At 57.1% G+C, this 15,589-nt stretch overlaps 1 protein-coding gene across 2 annotated transcripts in view; it reads left to right on the top strand.

The window, feature by feature from the left end:
* Window positions 1-15,589, top strand: part of Cux2 (cut like homeobox 2) — a 228,041-nt gene that overhangs the window by 186,274 nt on the left and 26,178 nt on the right. For both annotated transcript variants that reach the window (XM_047562628.1, XM_047562627.1), the window contains exons 5-7: window positions 10,628-10,762; window positions 13,159-13,282; window positions 14,786-14,862. In XM_047562628.1, coding sequence (XP_047418584.1) covers window positions 10,628-10,762; window positions 13,159-13,282; window positions 14,786-14,862 — 336 coding nt within the window. The remainder of the gene's footprint in view (window positions 1-10,627; window positions 10,763-13,158; window positions 13,283-14,785; window positions 14,863-15,589) is intronic.

Here is a 15,589-nt window from a genome sequence, read left to right as displayed (position 1 = left end):
ACGCATACTTCTGCATATATGTGTTTCTAAACAGCCTCTCGGACAGCCTTCCGGCTCCAGATTTCCTAAAAAAAGCTGCAAATGCCACTTTCCTTCAGACGGACAGAGGGGGAGGCTGAACTGCCTTCCCGGCATCCCCAGCTCTCCTCCCATGATGTTCTGAAGAACTCAACGGGCTCAGCTGGGGCGGCCGCAGCAGGAGGCGCGTGGTCTCTGACCGCCTCGGGAAAGCCTGGTGAGGCCTGAAGACCCCGAGAAGCCTCCTGCCGTGTTCGCGAGGGCTCAGACCCAACGTACCCGTGACGAATAAGTCACTTTCCTGGGTATTTGTGCATAAAGAACGGGCTGTGAGGCAGAGGTCCTGCGCTTGGCAGGATGTCCCCGGCCTGCGTGGCCCCACAGCCTCGCCCGCTGCCTGCTCGTTCTCGTTGTGCCTGCTGCTGTCTCCAACTCGTCAGAGGGTTGGAAGGTTGGTCGCATTCAGACACCGAGGTTTGGGGTGCCCTGCTTTTGGTTTCATAACCCAGCTAGGATGTGGCCACCGGGCTGCATAGATTGCAGGTGGCAGGAGCAGGGGAGGATCCTGCCCAGCCGTGTCCCGGGGTCACGGGCAGCTCTGCACAGCCACGCAGGCTGGCTGGAAAGCTTCCGGAGGACATGCTGAGCCTGACAGAAGCCTGGGCCACCAAGGAGCCGCAGGAATGCTGTCACTTCTGACACCTGGATGCAAGGCTGGCCAGACACTAGAGGGAGATGTGGGCCATTTTGGAGGTCAGAATCTGTGGCACCCATGTGGAGTCACCTAACATCAAGGGTACCTCAGGGTAGCCGGGCAAAGGCTGTGACTTTGAATGAGCTGCAGGACATAATGGGTGTCACCTCCCTTCCCTGCAGAGAAAGACTTTGCAGCCAGGTCTCCCTGTGGTGAGCTCCGGGGCCTGACTGGGATGTCAGAGCATCGGCGTCCCTTCATTTTTATATTTTGTGGTTTTTCCTGTTGTTTGGGTTATTTGGTCTCATGACAGTTTCTCTGTGCTGCTCAACTGGCCTTGAACTTCAGTTCAAGTGCTCCTCCTGCCTCAGCTCCCGAGTGGCTGGGCCGCAGACGCGCACCTTTGCCTGTGTTCCCCTGTTATGACTGAAACACCTGTCTATGACAGGATCCCAACCTTCTGTTTACCGTGGGGACACAAACCCCAGGTGCACTATCCCTCATCCAAAATGCCTGGGGCCACAGTGTTGGGATTTCAGATTTCTTCAAGTTTTGAAATGTTGGCCTATATAGCCTGAGAGAGTGTAGGGATGGGCCCCGAGTCAGAAGGCGAAGTTCATCACGTTTTGGGTGTTCCTTACACGTGTGGCCTGAAGGTGATCTCAGGTGCTGATCTCAGAGATTCTGAGCGGGAGACCATTTTCCTGGTATGGCATCTGTCGGTTGGGCTTCCAGCTTTCAGAGTGCATCAGACTTCAGATTGTGGATTTTCAGACTAGAACCTGCAGGACTTTAAAATAGGTCTAGAGTTTTAAAATCGAGTCACATGAGGACAGAGGCCTGGTGGGGCCCTCTGGGGGGCACGGGGACTCGCACAAGTGGTGAGCGCTCTGGTGTCCATTTGGCCTCTGGGCCACACCATTTGGGAGGGCCTGGCTTCAAATCCAGTGCTGTCTTTCTCTTCTGACCAAATGACCCTGAGGGAATGGCTTTCCTCTCCTGTGTCTCAGTTTTCTCATCTGGAAAATGGGGGTGCTGGCATCTCACAGCTGTTTGGATGAATAAACATATGCAAAGTGCCTGGCTCCTGTGGGGGATGGCAGGGTCGGGTTCCTTGGAGCCTCTGGCTCGAGACTGGGTGGGTATCCCGTGTGCCTCTGGCCCCATCTGCTGTAGTTTTGGGGGTGAAAACCAGAAACTCGTGTTTGGAAGATCAGAGCCCACTCTGACCCCACCGTCTGCACCAGACCAGGCACAGGGAGGGAGGAGATACCAGACCAGGACTCCCCTGGGTATCCCAGCCTCTCTCGGCCCCACGTCCTCATCCGTAAAAGTGATCACCAGTTGTGAGGACCCAGCGCGTTTGTGTTCTGGGGCAGGAGCCCTGGGGAGATGGGCAGGCAGCAGCCACCTTTCCTCAGCGTGACCTGGGCTGTTGCCCCTGATACTCCGGTGCCTGGCACATGCCCCGCTTCCTTCCCACCCAGTGGCTGCCCTGAGACAGGCCTTCCCCACGCAGGGCCCAGCCCACCCTCCACCTTGGCAGAGGGTCTCTGCCTTGGGCTCATGTGCCCATCTTCCCCTCAAGAAGGTCAGACCCGTAGGTAGGGATTCCGGGTCATTCACCACTCCATTTCCACAGCCCAGAACCTTCCCTGGCACACAGCAGGCCCCCGGGAAATGCTTGACAACTAGAGAAACTGTGCCTGGCACCTAGTTGGTGCTCAATAAAAATGACTCGGTGACTGCTTTGGACTGCCAGCTCCCTACAGCTGCCATAACAATGACCGCAGTCTCAGAGGCTCAAAGCAGCACACGTCTGCTATCTCGGTCTGGAGGTCAGAAGTTCAAAATGGGTCTCACTGGGCTAGAAGCCAAGCATGCACAGGCCTGTGTTGTTCTGCAGGTCCAGGGAGGATCCATTCCTTGCCTCTTCCGGTGTCTAGAGGTGGCCAACATTGTCATCTTGTGGCCACTTCCCTCATTGTGAAAGCCAGCAGAGTCATCTCTGAGCCTGACCTGCTTCTAACCCTCTCCTGCATGAAGCCAAACGTGCACATCGACGCTCAGCAACGGGAGGCGGTGTCTTTGAGAGGGACATGGCTGTGCAGACACCCCCCACAGAAGCCCCTGAGACCTTCTGGCACTGACTCCATCATCTATCCCCTTTTTGGACAGTCTGCACTAACTGAGCTCCTGCTACGTGAAGGGCCAGAGCTGTGCTCAGGGGAAGACTTAGAATGAAGACAAGCTGCCCCCAGACCCTTCAGTGTCGGCTTCTCTCAGAAATCTCTCCCTACAGCTTAAGGATTTTCTTTGCTTTCTCTCTTTCAGTTTGTGTTCATAAGAGCAGCCAATGACATTTAGCTGATGCATCGGATAATACCACTGATAAAGTATTCAGGGAAGCCGGGCGCAGTGACACACGCCTGTAATCCCAGAGGCTCGGGAGGCTGAGGCAGGAGGATCATGAGTTCAAAGCCAGCCTCAGCAATGATGAGGCGCTAAGCAACTCAGTGAGACCCTGTCTCTAAATATAAAAAAAAGGGAGGGGGGCGCTGGGGATGTGGCTCAGTGGTTAAGTGCCCCTGAGTTCAATCCCCAGTACCAAAAGAAAAGGATTCAGGGAGCCTGGCAGGAGACTTCTGTCACCAGATTTGGCAAAACAATCCAGCTGTCTGGATGCTAAGAACATTTCTCTCCAACCCAGCTCCCAGCTAGATGGCTCATGGCATGGCTTGGGGCTCCGTGGTACAGGGCATCAAAAGAAATGAGTCACCCCAAGAGGAAGTCAAGTCTGGGAACCCAGCTCTCATGTACTGGGCAAGTAAAAAGCAGAAAACATCTGGTTAAGAAAATGTTGTCATCACTGTGTACTTTTCAAAGCAGAGACCCAACTCAGTGCAGTTCCTCAGCACTGGAGAAAAGGAAAAGCCAGAGGATCAGAGTCTAGGATGTGCTACCTCCCTTAGGGATCCGGCTTGTCTCAAGGATGGCGGTGACAGTGGGTACAGTAGGGCTGAGGTTGTGGCTCAGTAATGGAGCGCTTGCCTCGCATGCGTGAGGCACTGGGTTCAAGTGTCAGCACCACATATAAATAAATGAATAAAATAAAATCCATCAAGAACTAAAAATACATATAAAAATTTTTTTTTAAAAAGAAAATGGGTACAGCAGGAAAGCAGCAGGTTTGACTTACGTGAGGACTTCCTTCCTGTCATGGCTTGGATTTTGTCCCCCAGAAAGATAAGCTGAAGTCCTTACTGCTAGTACCCGTGAACATGATCTTGCAGGGTGTAATCAAGTTAAGATGATCTTGATGAATGTAATCAAGTTAAGAGTATCCCCTAACCCTTTAATCACTGGTGTCCTTACAAGAGATGAGAAAGGAGAGAGAGAGAAGTCCATGCCGTGATGGCTAGGAATGCCAGGGTTGCCAGCCTCGCCAGGCGCCTGGACCTGAGTGAGCCCGGCCCTGCGCCATCTTGGCTCCAGGTGTCCAGCCTGGCACAGGCCTGCTGTGCCACGGTACACAGCCTGGTGGCAGCAGAAACTCCTCTCAGTTCTGGAGTCCAGAAGCCCAAAAGCAAGGTGTGGGTGGGCAGGCTCCTGGAGGCTCACCCAGCTGGCCAGCCCCTCTCCAGCGGCTCCAGCGGCCTCCAGGCGCCTTGGCCTCTGACTGCTCTGGGTCGGTCCCTGCCTCCATCTTCACGTGGGCCTCTGTGGGTCCTCCCTCTTCTTTGAATCAGGGCCCACTCTGCTCCTGAATGATCTGGTCTTGACCACATCTCCTCTACAAAGACCATTTCATACAAGGGCACATTCTGAGGTTCCAGATGAGCACAGACGAGGGGAACGGTGTTCAGCCCAGTGCCCCCACGCCGCCAGTGCTTCCCGTCTAGCTCCCTGCTGCCTGGCCGCCATGCTGGCCACAGCCACCCTCTGTGCTGCCTCCTGCACCCCTGCTGCCACCTGCTGCCCGGCGCCCTCTAGAGCCACTCCTCACACTGTGCATCACTCCCCACTGCCCTTGGGGTCAGTCCTGTCCCCAGGAGGGGCTCTACCGGTCAACCCATCCCCTGACCTCACCCAGCTGCGCTCAGGCCACCAGGACTCGGGGTCATGCCCTGAGGAAGCCACAGCCCTGGGCACAAGCCCCCTCCAGCCCCCAGCCGTCTGCTGAGCAGCACCCTCCACCCGGCTCTTCAGCTCCTGGGTCACACGCACAAGGAGGAAGCTGACTTGGGACACATGGGGTGGGAACACCCTCTGGGGTTGCATACTTGCAAAGGAGCCTGTGACCCCCGGAGGCTGCCGTGCAAGGCCAGCCTCCTCCCCCAGCCATGCCATGTGCCCAAGATGCTCAGCAAACTCCTGTAGGGGCTCTGGAGCCCCTTGAGCTCTGCCCACCTGTAGTTCCTCACCCCTGTTTCTGGTCCACAGAGGAGGGACCCTGCCTGTCCCCATGTACAGACAGGAAAACCAAGGCTCCGGGCAGGGAAGCAGTAGCATGTGTTGGCGTTACAACCAGAACTACCACCCCCACCCACCCCCACCCCCGTCTCCTGAGGGCTGAGGGTTCAGTGTTCACACCTCGCCGAGGATCCTGGTGTTTACTGATCACCCTCCCTGAACGGGGGAGGCCCATGCCAGAGCACTCGCCTCAGCAGGGCAAGCGCCCATCCAGTGGCCCCCATGCTGACTGCGAGCCATGGATGTACTTTGCACCGGAATTTGGACAGGGGAGCCCAGTGAGGCCAGCACATTGGTCCAAGGTCACACAACAAGCCAGCCACAGGGATGGCCCTCAGTCCTGCACTTCTGGCCTGCAGTAAGAGTCAGCGCCCCTCATGCCCTCCTAAAGGCAGCCTGACCTCCTGCAGAGTCCACAGCCCTGGGCTCAAATCCCACCTCTGCCATGTCCGAGCTCGGTGGCTTTGGGTACCTGGTAGCTCTTTTTTGAGCCTTTATTTCCTTGTCTTGGGGACACTAGCCGTGTCTACTTGACTGTGCCGTTGTGAGGGTGAAGGAGAAAGCGCGGTGTGCCCTGGCACAGCCTGGAGTAGCTGTGGTTGTGGCACAGGAGGGGCCGTCCCAGCCCCATGGCTGCATGCTACCTGGTGACACAGCACAGCGTCAAACCAGGTCATTGCATCTCCCCAAGGGTTTTGCACCAAACACATAGACCTGCAGTGGGAGCACCCCTGCGCAGCCTGCCCTGAGGGTTACCGTGTTAACGTTGCTGTGACTTCCATGTCTTCCGTGTCCTTTGCTGAGGCTGTGTCTGCCACCAGGACAGCCTTATTTCTTTCCTACTGAATTCTAGCCTCTGGAGACCTACAGTGAAGTCCTTTCCTGCCTCCCATGCCTTCTGTATGTTGCTTCAGCTGGCATGGACATGGGTAAAACCCAGGGCCTGGTGTCTTTGCCCTAGTCTTTGGGCCTCTCAGGACCCTTTGGCAGCTTCCGGGGGTCTCCCACGGCTCCTGTTGCTGGGATCTGGTCAGCCCCTCCCCTACATGAGAAGCTGCCATCCTGTGCTCTGTCCCTTCCAGATATCCAGCAACTTCTGATTCTCGTCCTGCGATTCTATTGTCAGCAGAACCCAGGAGACAAAGCCAGGCGGTGCCACAGCAGGGCTGGGATGCGTGAGCCCCCTCAGCCTCACTGAGAATGGTCCCTCTGCCATTGCTGGGCACTGATGAGAACAGGTGCTGGGATGATCACTGTGCAAGACTGACCCCTGAATCCTCATGGTGCCTTGGTGGATGCTACTCATGGCTCCGTGTTACAGACAAGAAAACTGAGTCTTAGAGTGGCGAAGCACTTTGCCTGAGATCCCATGTTGAGTAAGTGGCAGAGGCAGGCTTTGGACCCAGACCTCTGCCCCCAGAGCCCAAGCCCTGAGCTCATGCCCTTCTTCGCTAGCTTCTCACCAGGCACCCCCTACACTCAGGGCCTCAGCTCCTGGGCACCTGCCTCTCATTGCTCAGTTACAGAGCAGATGTTTCCGAGCACCCACTATGTGTCAGCAAACACAACAGTGTCCCCTCCCCTGCATCTTCCTCGAGGATCCCTCTAGGGCCATCCTTCCTGGTTGCCCTGAGTCGGCCTCTACCATGCCTGGCAGGTTTCCTTCATGCCTCAAACCTGAAGTGTTGCCTAGGGAAGCCCTGGGTGTGCCTGGCCCACATTCTTCTGAGCACTTGTTCCTCCTTCCCTTTGTCATTTGGCCCAGTCTTCACCCAGCCTTCACAGATACCCTTGTCAAAATCATTGAGCACCTGTACTGGTCAGGGTTCCTCATGTGGTGCAAGAGAAGCCAGCTCTGGAAACACTAGTGCACAGGAAAGGGACTTGTTAAGTGAGGCTCAGACAGGGCCAGAGCAGCTGGTAACTGAGTGGAGGGGTCCAGATTCCCAGAGCAGCATTCGATTGGCCAGCCTGAAGCAGGTGACCCTCTTTGGGGGTGGGGGGAAGGCAGGGCTTCTTGATTGATAGCCCCACGAGAAGCTAAGAAAGCTTCACAAGCACACCAGCCAACCAGGGAGAAGGCCTAACAACCAAGCCATGAGGATCCCGCCTGCTTCCCAGAGGACTGGGAGTGACAAGGACCATCCCCCTGAGACTCTTCAGGACTGAGGCCCAAAATGATGGGTGAATCCCCCAGGGACTCTGACATGTGCTGCTGGGGGCTAGCCAGCCTGGATCCCAGCCTTGACAAACCCTGTGCCTCAGTTTCCCCGTCTATGAAAAGGGAATGTGACAGCATCCTCAGTGCCGAGGTGAAGATGGAGTGAGTTCTCATCCAGGTAAAGCGCTTTGGTGTTAGGATTCCACTGAAACTGGACTTTGTCCACCCACACAGCCACACTCTCCCTCAGACCAGGGAACCAGGAGGAGGAGGAGGCCCAGGGCTCTTGTCTCTCCCTGCAACCCGCTCTTCCCACCCTGTGTCCTGGGGTAGAGGAGACGCTGGACAACCCAGCTGACCGCTCCCTCCGGTTGGTTTCTGAACTGAAATCTTTGACTCCCAGAGTGGAATGAGTTCAGATCAGGACAGTTGAATTCTGGGTTTCCTGGGCTCTGATGCCAACACGTGAGGCCACCCGCTGTGTCCAGACTCCACAGAGCATCACTGCACAGCTGGCTCCCAGCCTGCCCCCAGCCCACATGCCACCTCTTCTCGCCTCAGCAGCAGCCGCCAGTGCTCAGCCAGCTCCGCTCAGGTGTGGCCTGTCGGATCCTCCAGGCCTCGAAACATCCCACAGACAGCCTCATTGTACGGATGAGGAAAGAGATTCAGAGAGGGCACTGACCACCCAGAGTCCCGTTGGTATCCTTCTTTTCTCCCCAGTGGTACCTCCAGGCAAGTAGGAGCTGCTACATGGTTCCCTCTTTACAAGTGGAGAAGCGGAGGCTCAAGTCCTCATGGGACTCAGACCCAGAGCTGAACTTCAGACTCTGTGAGCATCACCAGCATGATCACCCCTGGGCCAGCGAGCAAAACCCCCTGAGCCTGTGTGGAGACCTGGCCTCTCCCATCAGCCTCTGGGGGCCACGGAGACCAGCCTCCAGGACCAGGCATGCAGGGCCCAGAGGGCCTTGGGGCTGAACAGAACGTCAGTCCTACACCCTCTGAAGGAGGTGGGCGGTGGGCGTCCTCACCCCCAGGGGAATCGTCTGGCCTGGCCAGCGGGCTCCCTGATCCGTGGGAGGACTTTCCCTGTCCTCGGGCCAGAGCAAGCCTGCAGAGGCTCACAGACCTGCTCCCGCCCCTGTTTATCTAACTTCCCTGACCCTGGCGAGTGCTGTCACCCCTTTCTTCCTTCCTCAAAAACCAGGACACAATAGGAAGCGATTCCTTGAACTTATTAAAAAATCCAGACTTGTAAATTAATTTGTTCATGTTGTACAAAGGCGGTGCAGATGGACTCATTAGCATGCACACAACAAATAATTATAGATGAATTTTTAGCTGGCCTGCCTAATGCGCTTGCTGGGTTAATTATGTCAATGTATAATTACATCAGCCCTGGGAGACATAATGGCATACCCTGCTGAGCGGGCGCTGCCTAATGACGGGGCGTGGGGGCTGCTGACAGAGGAAAGCCGCTGTGGCACAACCTCGCACCTGCTCGCCACGGCACAAACACCCATTGTCCAGCCTCCCACCACCAAGCAAACAGGCGGCAGGAGAAGAAAACGAGAGGCCACCTTGTTCCAGCCAGACCTGAAGGCCTCCAGGCAGGCACTGCCTCACGTCATCTCCTCTAAAAATGTATTGGGTAGGACTCTGCATCAGGCTGCATCCTAGGGACCAGGGGCCAGTGGGGGTTGGAGCCAGGACCAGTGCAGCCCTTGCCTCCCTTGTGAAGTTTGCAGTCTGGTGCATGTTAATTAGGTGGACTTGCAGATGAACAAACGGACAGCACTAGGTGCTACCAAGGAGAGCTGCAGGCAGCTGGGGGAGCACATGGGAGGACTGACTGGTCCAGGAGGGCTCCCTGGAAGAGGTGGCATTTGAGTTGTAACACAGAAGGCAGGTAGGCATGGACTTACTGAGAGGAGGGAGAGTGTTCCTGCAGAGGCTCCGAGATGGGAGGCTACGTCTGAGTGACTGCAGAAGGCAGGGATGGTGAGGGTCTGAGCTGACAGCATGTCCCACACCATGTTGAACACTTTGCCTGATCCTTGTCACAGCCCCAGGAGGTGACACCACTTCGATGGTGAAGCACAGAGAGGTAGAGTTGCTTGCCAAGATCACATAGCCATCCCAAGAAGTAAATATGGATTAGACCAGGGTCCAGGCACATCTGGCTCCAGAGTCTGTCCTCTTAGCAGAGAGCATTGGCCACGCAGATGCTGGCAGGAGATGCTGGGAGACGAACCAAGAAGAGAGGGCTCCAGAGAACTAGAAACAACTGGACTAGACACTAGGCCCCAGGACCTGGACGTGGAGGCCCCGGCTTTCCTGGGCCCCATGAGCACCGTCTGTGCCTGCTGCTGGGCATAATGTGTGCCACACCAGGATAGGAGGTGTCCATGGCCTCAGCAAGAGACAGAGTCCAGAGTCACCTCCACCCTTTAACCAGCCCTGTGGCTTCTCTGGGCCTCAGTTCCCTCCTCTGTGAAGACTGCTTGGATCCAAGCCAGCCTCCAGGGATGTTGAGGACCACAGCTCCCATCTGTGGCTGGGCTGTGTAACCTGCAGGGTGCCACCAACCTCAGGAATCTTCCCATGGCTGCCAGTCCTTGCCCTGGGTGGACAGTCGGGTAGTGTCCTGGAGGAGGCAGGGCTGGGCTCTGGGGAGAAAGGAAAGGGAACTTCTCCACAGGCGAAGGGGAGGCGGTGGGAAGCTAGCCAGGCAGAAGGACCCACACCTTCCTCACCTGTGAGCCGTCAGGAGGCTGGGAGGATCTCACACTGGTGTGTGCGTTGCTCCAAGACGGCCACTCGTCAACCCACGGTGCACACTGCAGAGTCCTCGGAGAAGCCGCTGCCCAGGGGCGGGGGAGGGTAGAGCCAGGGGAAGCTGGCAGCGCCTCAGGCCACATGGCAGGCTTGACCCCAGGGAACACAGGTGGAGAGGACAACTGGACACACCCACAACTATCCCAGGGCCACGCACAGTGACACTGTGACTGGACTTCTGTGAGGCCCTATCTCATGGCCACCGCAGATGGCATCACTGAGGCAAGAAAAGGCAGTGACAATGATCCCTGCCGGTATCCCCAGCTGGGCAGGACACACTCTCCACGGTCTCCAGGTGCCTGCAAAGGACATTCACATGACTCTCCCTGGCCAGCAAGAGCAGCACTCGCTGGCTCCTGTGGATGGTGCCCCCGGCTCCCTGCAGAAGCCTCGACCTGGGCCTCCCACCTTCCAGCCCGACCTCCTCCCTCTCTCTGCAGACCCTGTGCCTACATTTGAGGTGGCGCGTAGCCTGGACGACAGACTGCAGCCCCCCAGCTCAGACCCCAGCAGGCAGCCCCGGCGGGACCTCCACACCTCCTGGAAGAGGCACCCCGAGCTCCTTGGCCCCAAAGGTACTGACGAGCCTTCCGGGATGCCTGTAACAGCAGGGGCTGCGGGGGGCTGGTGGGCGTGGAACTGGGCTTCGTCGTTGTGGATGGCAGGTGGGCTGAAGCAGAGGCCCCGGGTCTCGGGACTGAGTACTGAAGGGTACGGGTTGCACCACGCTGCCACTTAAGGATCCCAGTGGTGGAGACCCCGCCATCTTACATGCGAGACATCCCGTCAGTGACGTTGACAACCTGCCAACGGGCAGGGGAGGCCACACAGGTGTCTGAGTGTGAGCCTGGACACAGGCGCTCCTTCCACCCTCCCATTGACCAGAGCTGCTGGGGTCACAGCCAGCTGCAAAGGGGGCTGGAAGCGTGGTCAGGCTGTGTGTTCAGGAGTCCAGGGTGCGGAGGAGGCTACATCTGGACGAGTTGCAGCCTCCCTTCTCCCTGAACAGCAGGGGGCCCGTGCACCTGGGAGGCTGAGGCAGGAGGAGTGCAGGTTCCAACCAACCTGGGCCACTGGCAAGACCAGGCCTCAAATGAAAAATGGAAAGGACTGGGGTGCAGTCGGGGTCGCACAGCCCTGGTTCAACCCAGTACCAGAAAGCAAAGCCAACTTCCGGTCCTGTGCCAGGTTCCGGGCAACAGCCAGGCTTCCTCTCTGCCTCTGAGTCCCTAGACCAGAGCTTCTGCTCACTGGTACTCTTAAGAACTAGGCAGCCAGTGGTGGAGGTCAGAGCTTAGTTCCTGCAGAGCGAGCCAGAGCAGAGGCCAGGAGCGGGACCTCCCAGCCTCCCTCAGAAAGGCAGAGGGATGGGCCGGGCACGGGCAGGCTGCTGGAGAGCAGACAGCCCCAGGGGCTGAGCCAGGCATGCCAGCTGTCCCCGCCCCCCATCAGGGAGCCCTGGCGCTCCAAAGCAACGTTCCTTGAAGACTTGAGTAGGCATTTCACTGAGGGGGAAGCACGGGAGCTGAGGACCTCATGTGTGACCAGGCCAGCTCATCAGCCGGTCACAGCCACCAGCGACCAAGGCATCAGACTCTGAGCAACTGGCCCTTGGTGTAAATTGGGACCACTGCTCTTTACCAAAAGCTGGGCCACGCCGGGACCCTGCACATTCGCTTGGAGAGATCACACTGTGCCCAAGGAACACACTCAGGAGGGACACTGGGCACAAGCTTTGTCATGGTGCAGAACTGGAGCAGGAAGAGCCTGGTAGTCAGAGACGGATCCGAGTGCAACCCTGGGCAGCACAGATGGGCCTTCAAGGCTGCAGGAATGCTTTGACTCCCTTTTTATAAAAGCCAAGAACTGCAGCAGAGCTAAAAATAGAACCTCTAAGTGCACACATATCATCTTAAGAATTTTTAAAGCAGGGACATCAGTTAAACATAGACTTACCATATGACCCAGCAGTTCCACTCTGAGGGATATACCCTAAAAAATCAAAAAGAGGTGCTCTAACAAAAATGGGAACACACAGATAGCAGCACAGTAGCCAGAAGTGGCAACAACACACAGATGGATAAACTGGCATATCCATAGATATTTGACCATTGAAAGGAACTGTATCAGTCTGCTTTATGTCATTCTAATGAAATACTTGAGGCTGGGAACTTTATAAAGGAAAAAGGCTTATTTTGGCTCATGATTCTGAACCAAAGTCAAGGGGCTGCATCTGGTGATGGCCTTCTTGCTGGTGGAGTCCCAAAGCAGTGCCAGGCATCATGTGGCAGAGGCAGGGAGCACACCTGTGCTCTCTCCATTTTCTCATAAAGCCACGGTGTTGTCATGGGGGCGGCACCCTGTGGCCCTTGTAATCCCCATCACGCTCTTAATACCTCACACCCGAGCCCTTGGGGACACCTCACACTATAGAGGGAGTGAAGTTTGGGTCCATGCAACCTGGGTGACCTCAGCGTCCCACTGAGTGTAAGAAAGCAAACCCAGAAGGTCAAAGGACACATGGTGCCATTGATGGAAAACATCCAGAATGGCGTGTCTCCACAGAGTGGCACGGCGGAGGCCAGGGGCTGGGCCGCGGGGACGGAGAGCCATTTAGCTGATAAAGGACCTCCTTCAGAGTGAGGGGTGCATGATAATGTGGATGTGCTAAGCTCTCTTGAAAATGCTGAGTTTGTGTCTCACGTATCTAATAACAATAAGGAAGGGGCGTGAGCCGGCGCGGGGCGCCCGAGGCTGAGGGGTGCCATCTGAGGCTGTGCAACGGCTCGTCACCCTCAGACGCACCGGCCGTGGGGACAGCAGGTCCACGCGCCTGCACTCTTCCCAAAGCCCAAGTTTGGGAGACTGATCACAGCCTGTCAGCTGATCAGTCGAACGGTCTGTGGGAACCCTGTGCCTGTCACGGTGCTCTCTTGGCAATGGCTGTTGCTCCCTCTCTTTCTCCCTGCAGAGCAGAAAGAGGGGACGTCTCCAGCCGGGCCCACGCTGACCGAAGGGAGCCGCCTCCCCGGCATCGCTGGGAAAGCCCTTCTGACAGAAGCCTTGCTGCAGAGAAATGAGGCCGAGAAACAGAAGTGAGGACAGAGGGCCAGCTCGGCTCCCACGGGCTGGGAGGTGGGGCAGGGGAAGTCCCTGGGTGCCCCTGCAGGGTGCCCACCACAGGGAGTCCAGGTGCAGGCTGAAGAGGACAGGCATGTATTTTGAGGATGTAGCTCATGCCGTCATGGGGCTGGCAAGTCCGAGGTTGGTAGAGCAGCTGGCGGCACACAGACCCTGGAATCTTAGGAAGAGTTCCTCCTTCCTCAGCTTGCTCTTAAGGCTCAACAGAGCCAGAGACCAGCCCGGGCAACCTAGCAAGACCCTGTCTCAAAAAAAAAGGAAGAACCTTCAGCTGATTAGCTGAGGCCCACCCGCTGTTCAAGGACAGTAACTCAGCTCTTGGTAGACATCAGTCACATCTACAGTGCCTGCATGGAGAGTCCTAAGTTAATGTACAACTGAGTACCAAGGGACCATGCCCGAGCCGGGTGGACCCACAATACCATCATGGTGCCCTTCTCTCCTGGTCTGCTACAGGAATGAAATGGGATATGCCCATTAGTGCTTGGCTTAAGCACAGTGCATGGAGAGGCGGTTACCTGCAATTGGCACTGTGGGAATTGCCCCAGGCCAGTGGCCCTTCACAAATGGTTCTGTGGTGTTCACTGTACCCTCACATTCACTCACTTTTTCCTCCCTAATTATTCATCATCCATATTTATGGAACCACACTGGGGAAACTAAAGGGACAGATCAGACAAAGCCCCCTGCCCTCCTGGAATTCACTTCATTGAACAAGGAGACAAATCAATGGTGTGCTCAATAATGATGAGTTAGGAAGAAAAATTAAGCCAGGGACGGGGAGAGGCGTCACCAGGCAGTGAGCAAAGCCCTAGGGAGGTGAGCAAGCCCTGCAGATATGAGAGGAGGACGTTATGGTGGAAACAGCCATGCAAAGGCCCTGAGGTAGGAGGTCTCCTGCCATGTCCGAACAGCGGGGTGTGTGAGGCTGGAGTAGATTCACCGAGGGAGAGACAGGTGAACTAAAGGACTCCTTCCCAGCAGTCACCGAGCCCGACAGCGTCAGGCCCCAGCTCTGGGTAGGCCCTCTTCCAATCCTAAGAGAGGCTCGGATCACTCCTGAACTAGGCCGACTGAGCGTCCTCCTGCCGCACACACGGGAAAGGCGCCTCCCCTGGACAGTGATAATGGAGGGAATGGCCACATACGGTGGGAAGGCCCCGCACTGCACACGCTCCACAGCACCCGGCCCCACGTCATGGACCAGGAAACTGAAACCCACAGAGACGAGCCACTTGGTGCTATAAATGTTTGCCCCCTAAAATGCTGACAGGAACTTAACAGAGCCAGCCACGATGGGGCCACACCACCAGCAAAACAGCAGGACAGCAAATCCTGAGTGCCACATCTCTGCACTCCTTGAAGACAGAGGTGTAGGTGACAGGGAGCGGGCGACGGACAGGGAGCCAGGGTAGGCCCCGCGCGGGGCCAGCGTGAGCAGCCCTGTCTCCCCACAGGGGCCTTCAAGAAGTGCAGGTCACGTTGGCAGCCAGACTGGGGGAGGCAGAGGAGAAGATCAAGGTCCTACATTCAGGTACGTGCCCGGCGCCCCTCTCCGCTTCAGGGCCTCCTGGGGTGGGGGGCAGTGAGCTCTGCTCACAGGCCATGGGTTGAGTGTGCGAGTCCAGGGCTTCTATAATCAAGGCAGGCAGGAGCCAGGCAAGGCAGGGGCAGGGTCTGCTGCTCCTGACCGTATCGCTGTGGAAGGAGAATTGGGGACAGAAGTGGGGCGACCAAGAGTGCCTGCCGAGGCCAGGCCCGGGCCAGGTGCAGGTGAGGGAAGCCAGTGGGAGGGCTGAGGTCTGGGCCTGGCAAGCCAGGCTGGTCTGAAGAGCAGCCGCACTGGCACCACCAGGCGCTGCCATAGGACTCTGGGGCGCCTGGCCTTCAATTTTCTTACCACAGTCGGAAATCCGGAACTTAGAGAAACCCGATTCCCACCATCCAGGAGCCTATTGGCTTGGTTGCACCTCCCTGTCCCCTGCCTGCCAGTCAGAGCCTCAGGGTGAGCCTGGAGGTTGCCGGGGCTTGTACCCCAGCCCACGGGACAGCCCGCCCCACGCTGAGTGTCCTACCCAGGCCTCTGACCTGCCCTGCCCATCCCCACTCCCCCGTCCCTCCCTGCTGTTCAGAGCTCTTCTTGGGACAGGAAACTCACTGCCTGACACCAGATCTAACCAAGAGCAGGGTCCCCATCTCCACCCTCCAGCACCCCAGAGTGGGTCCCGCCTCCTGGGAGGCCCCCGTTGGGGGCCAGGGCT

This window comes from Sciurus carolinensis, chromosome 8, assembly GCF_902686445.1.
Source record: "Sciurus carolinensis chromosome 8, mSciCar1.2, whole genome shotgun sequence".
Lineage (NCBI taxonomy): Eukaryota > Metazoa > Chordata > Mammalia > Rodentia > Sciuridae > Sciurus > Sciurus carolinensis.
The sequence above is the reverse complement of the archived record's forward strand: the minus strand, read 5'-3'. Positions and strand labels throughout refer to the sequence as shown.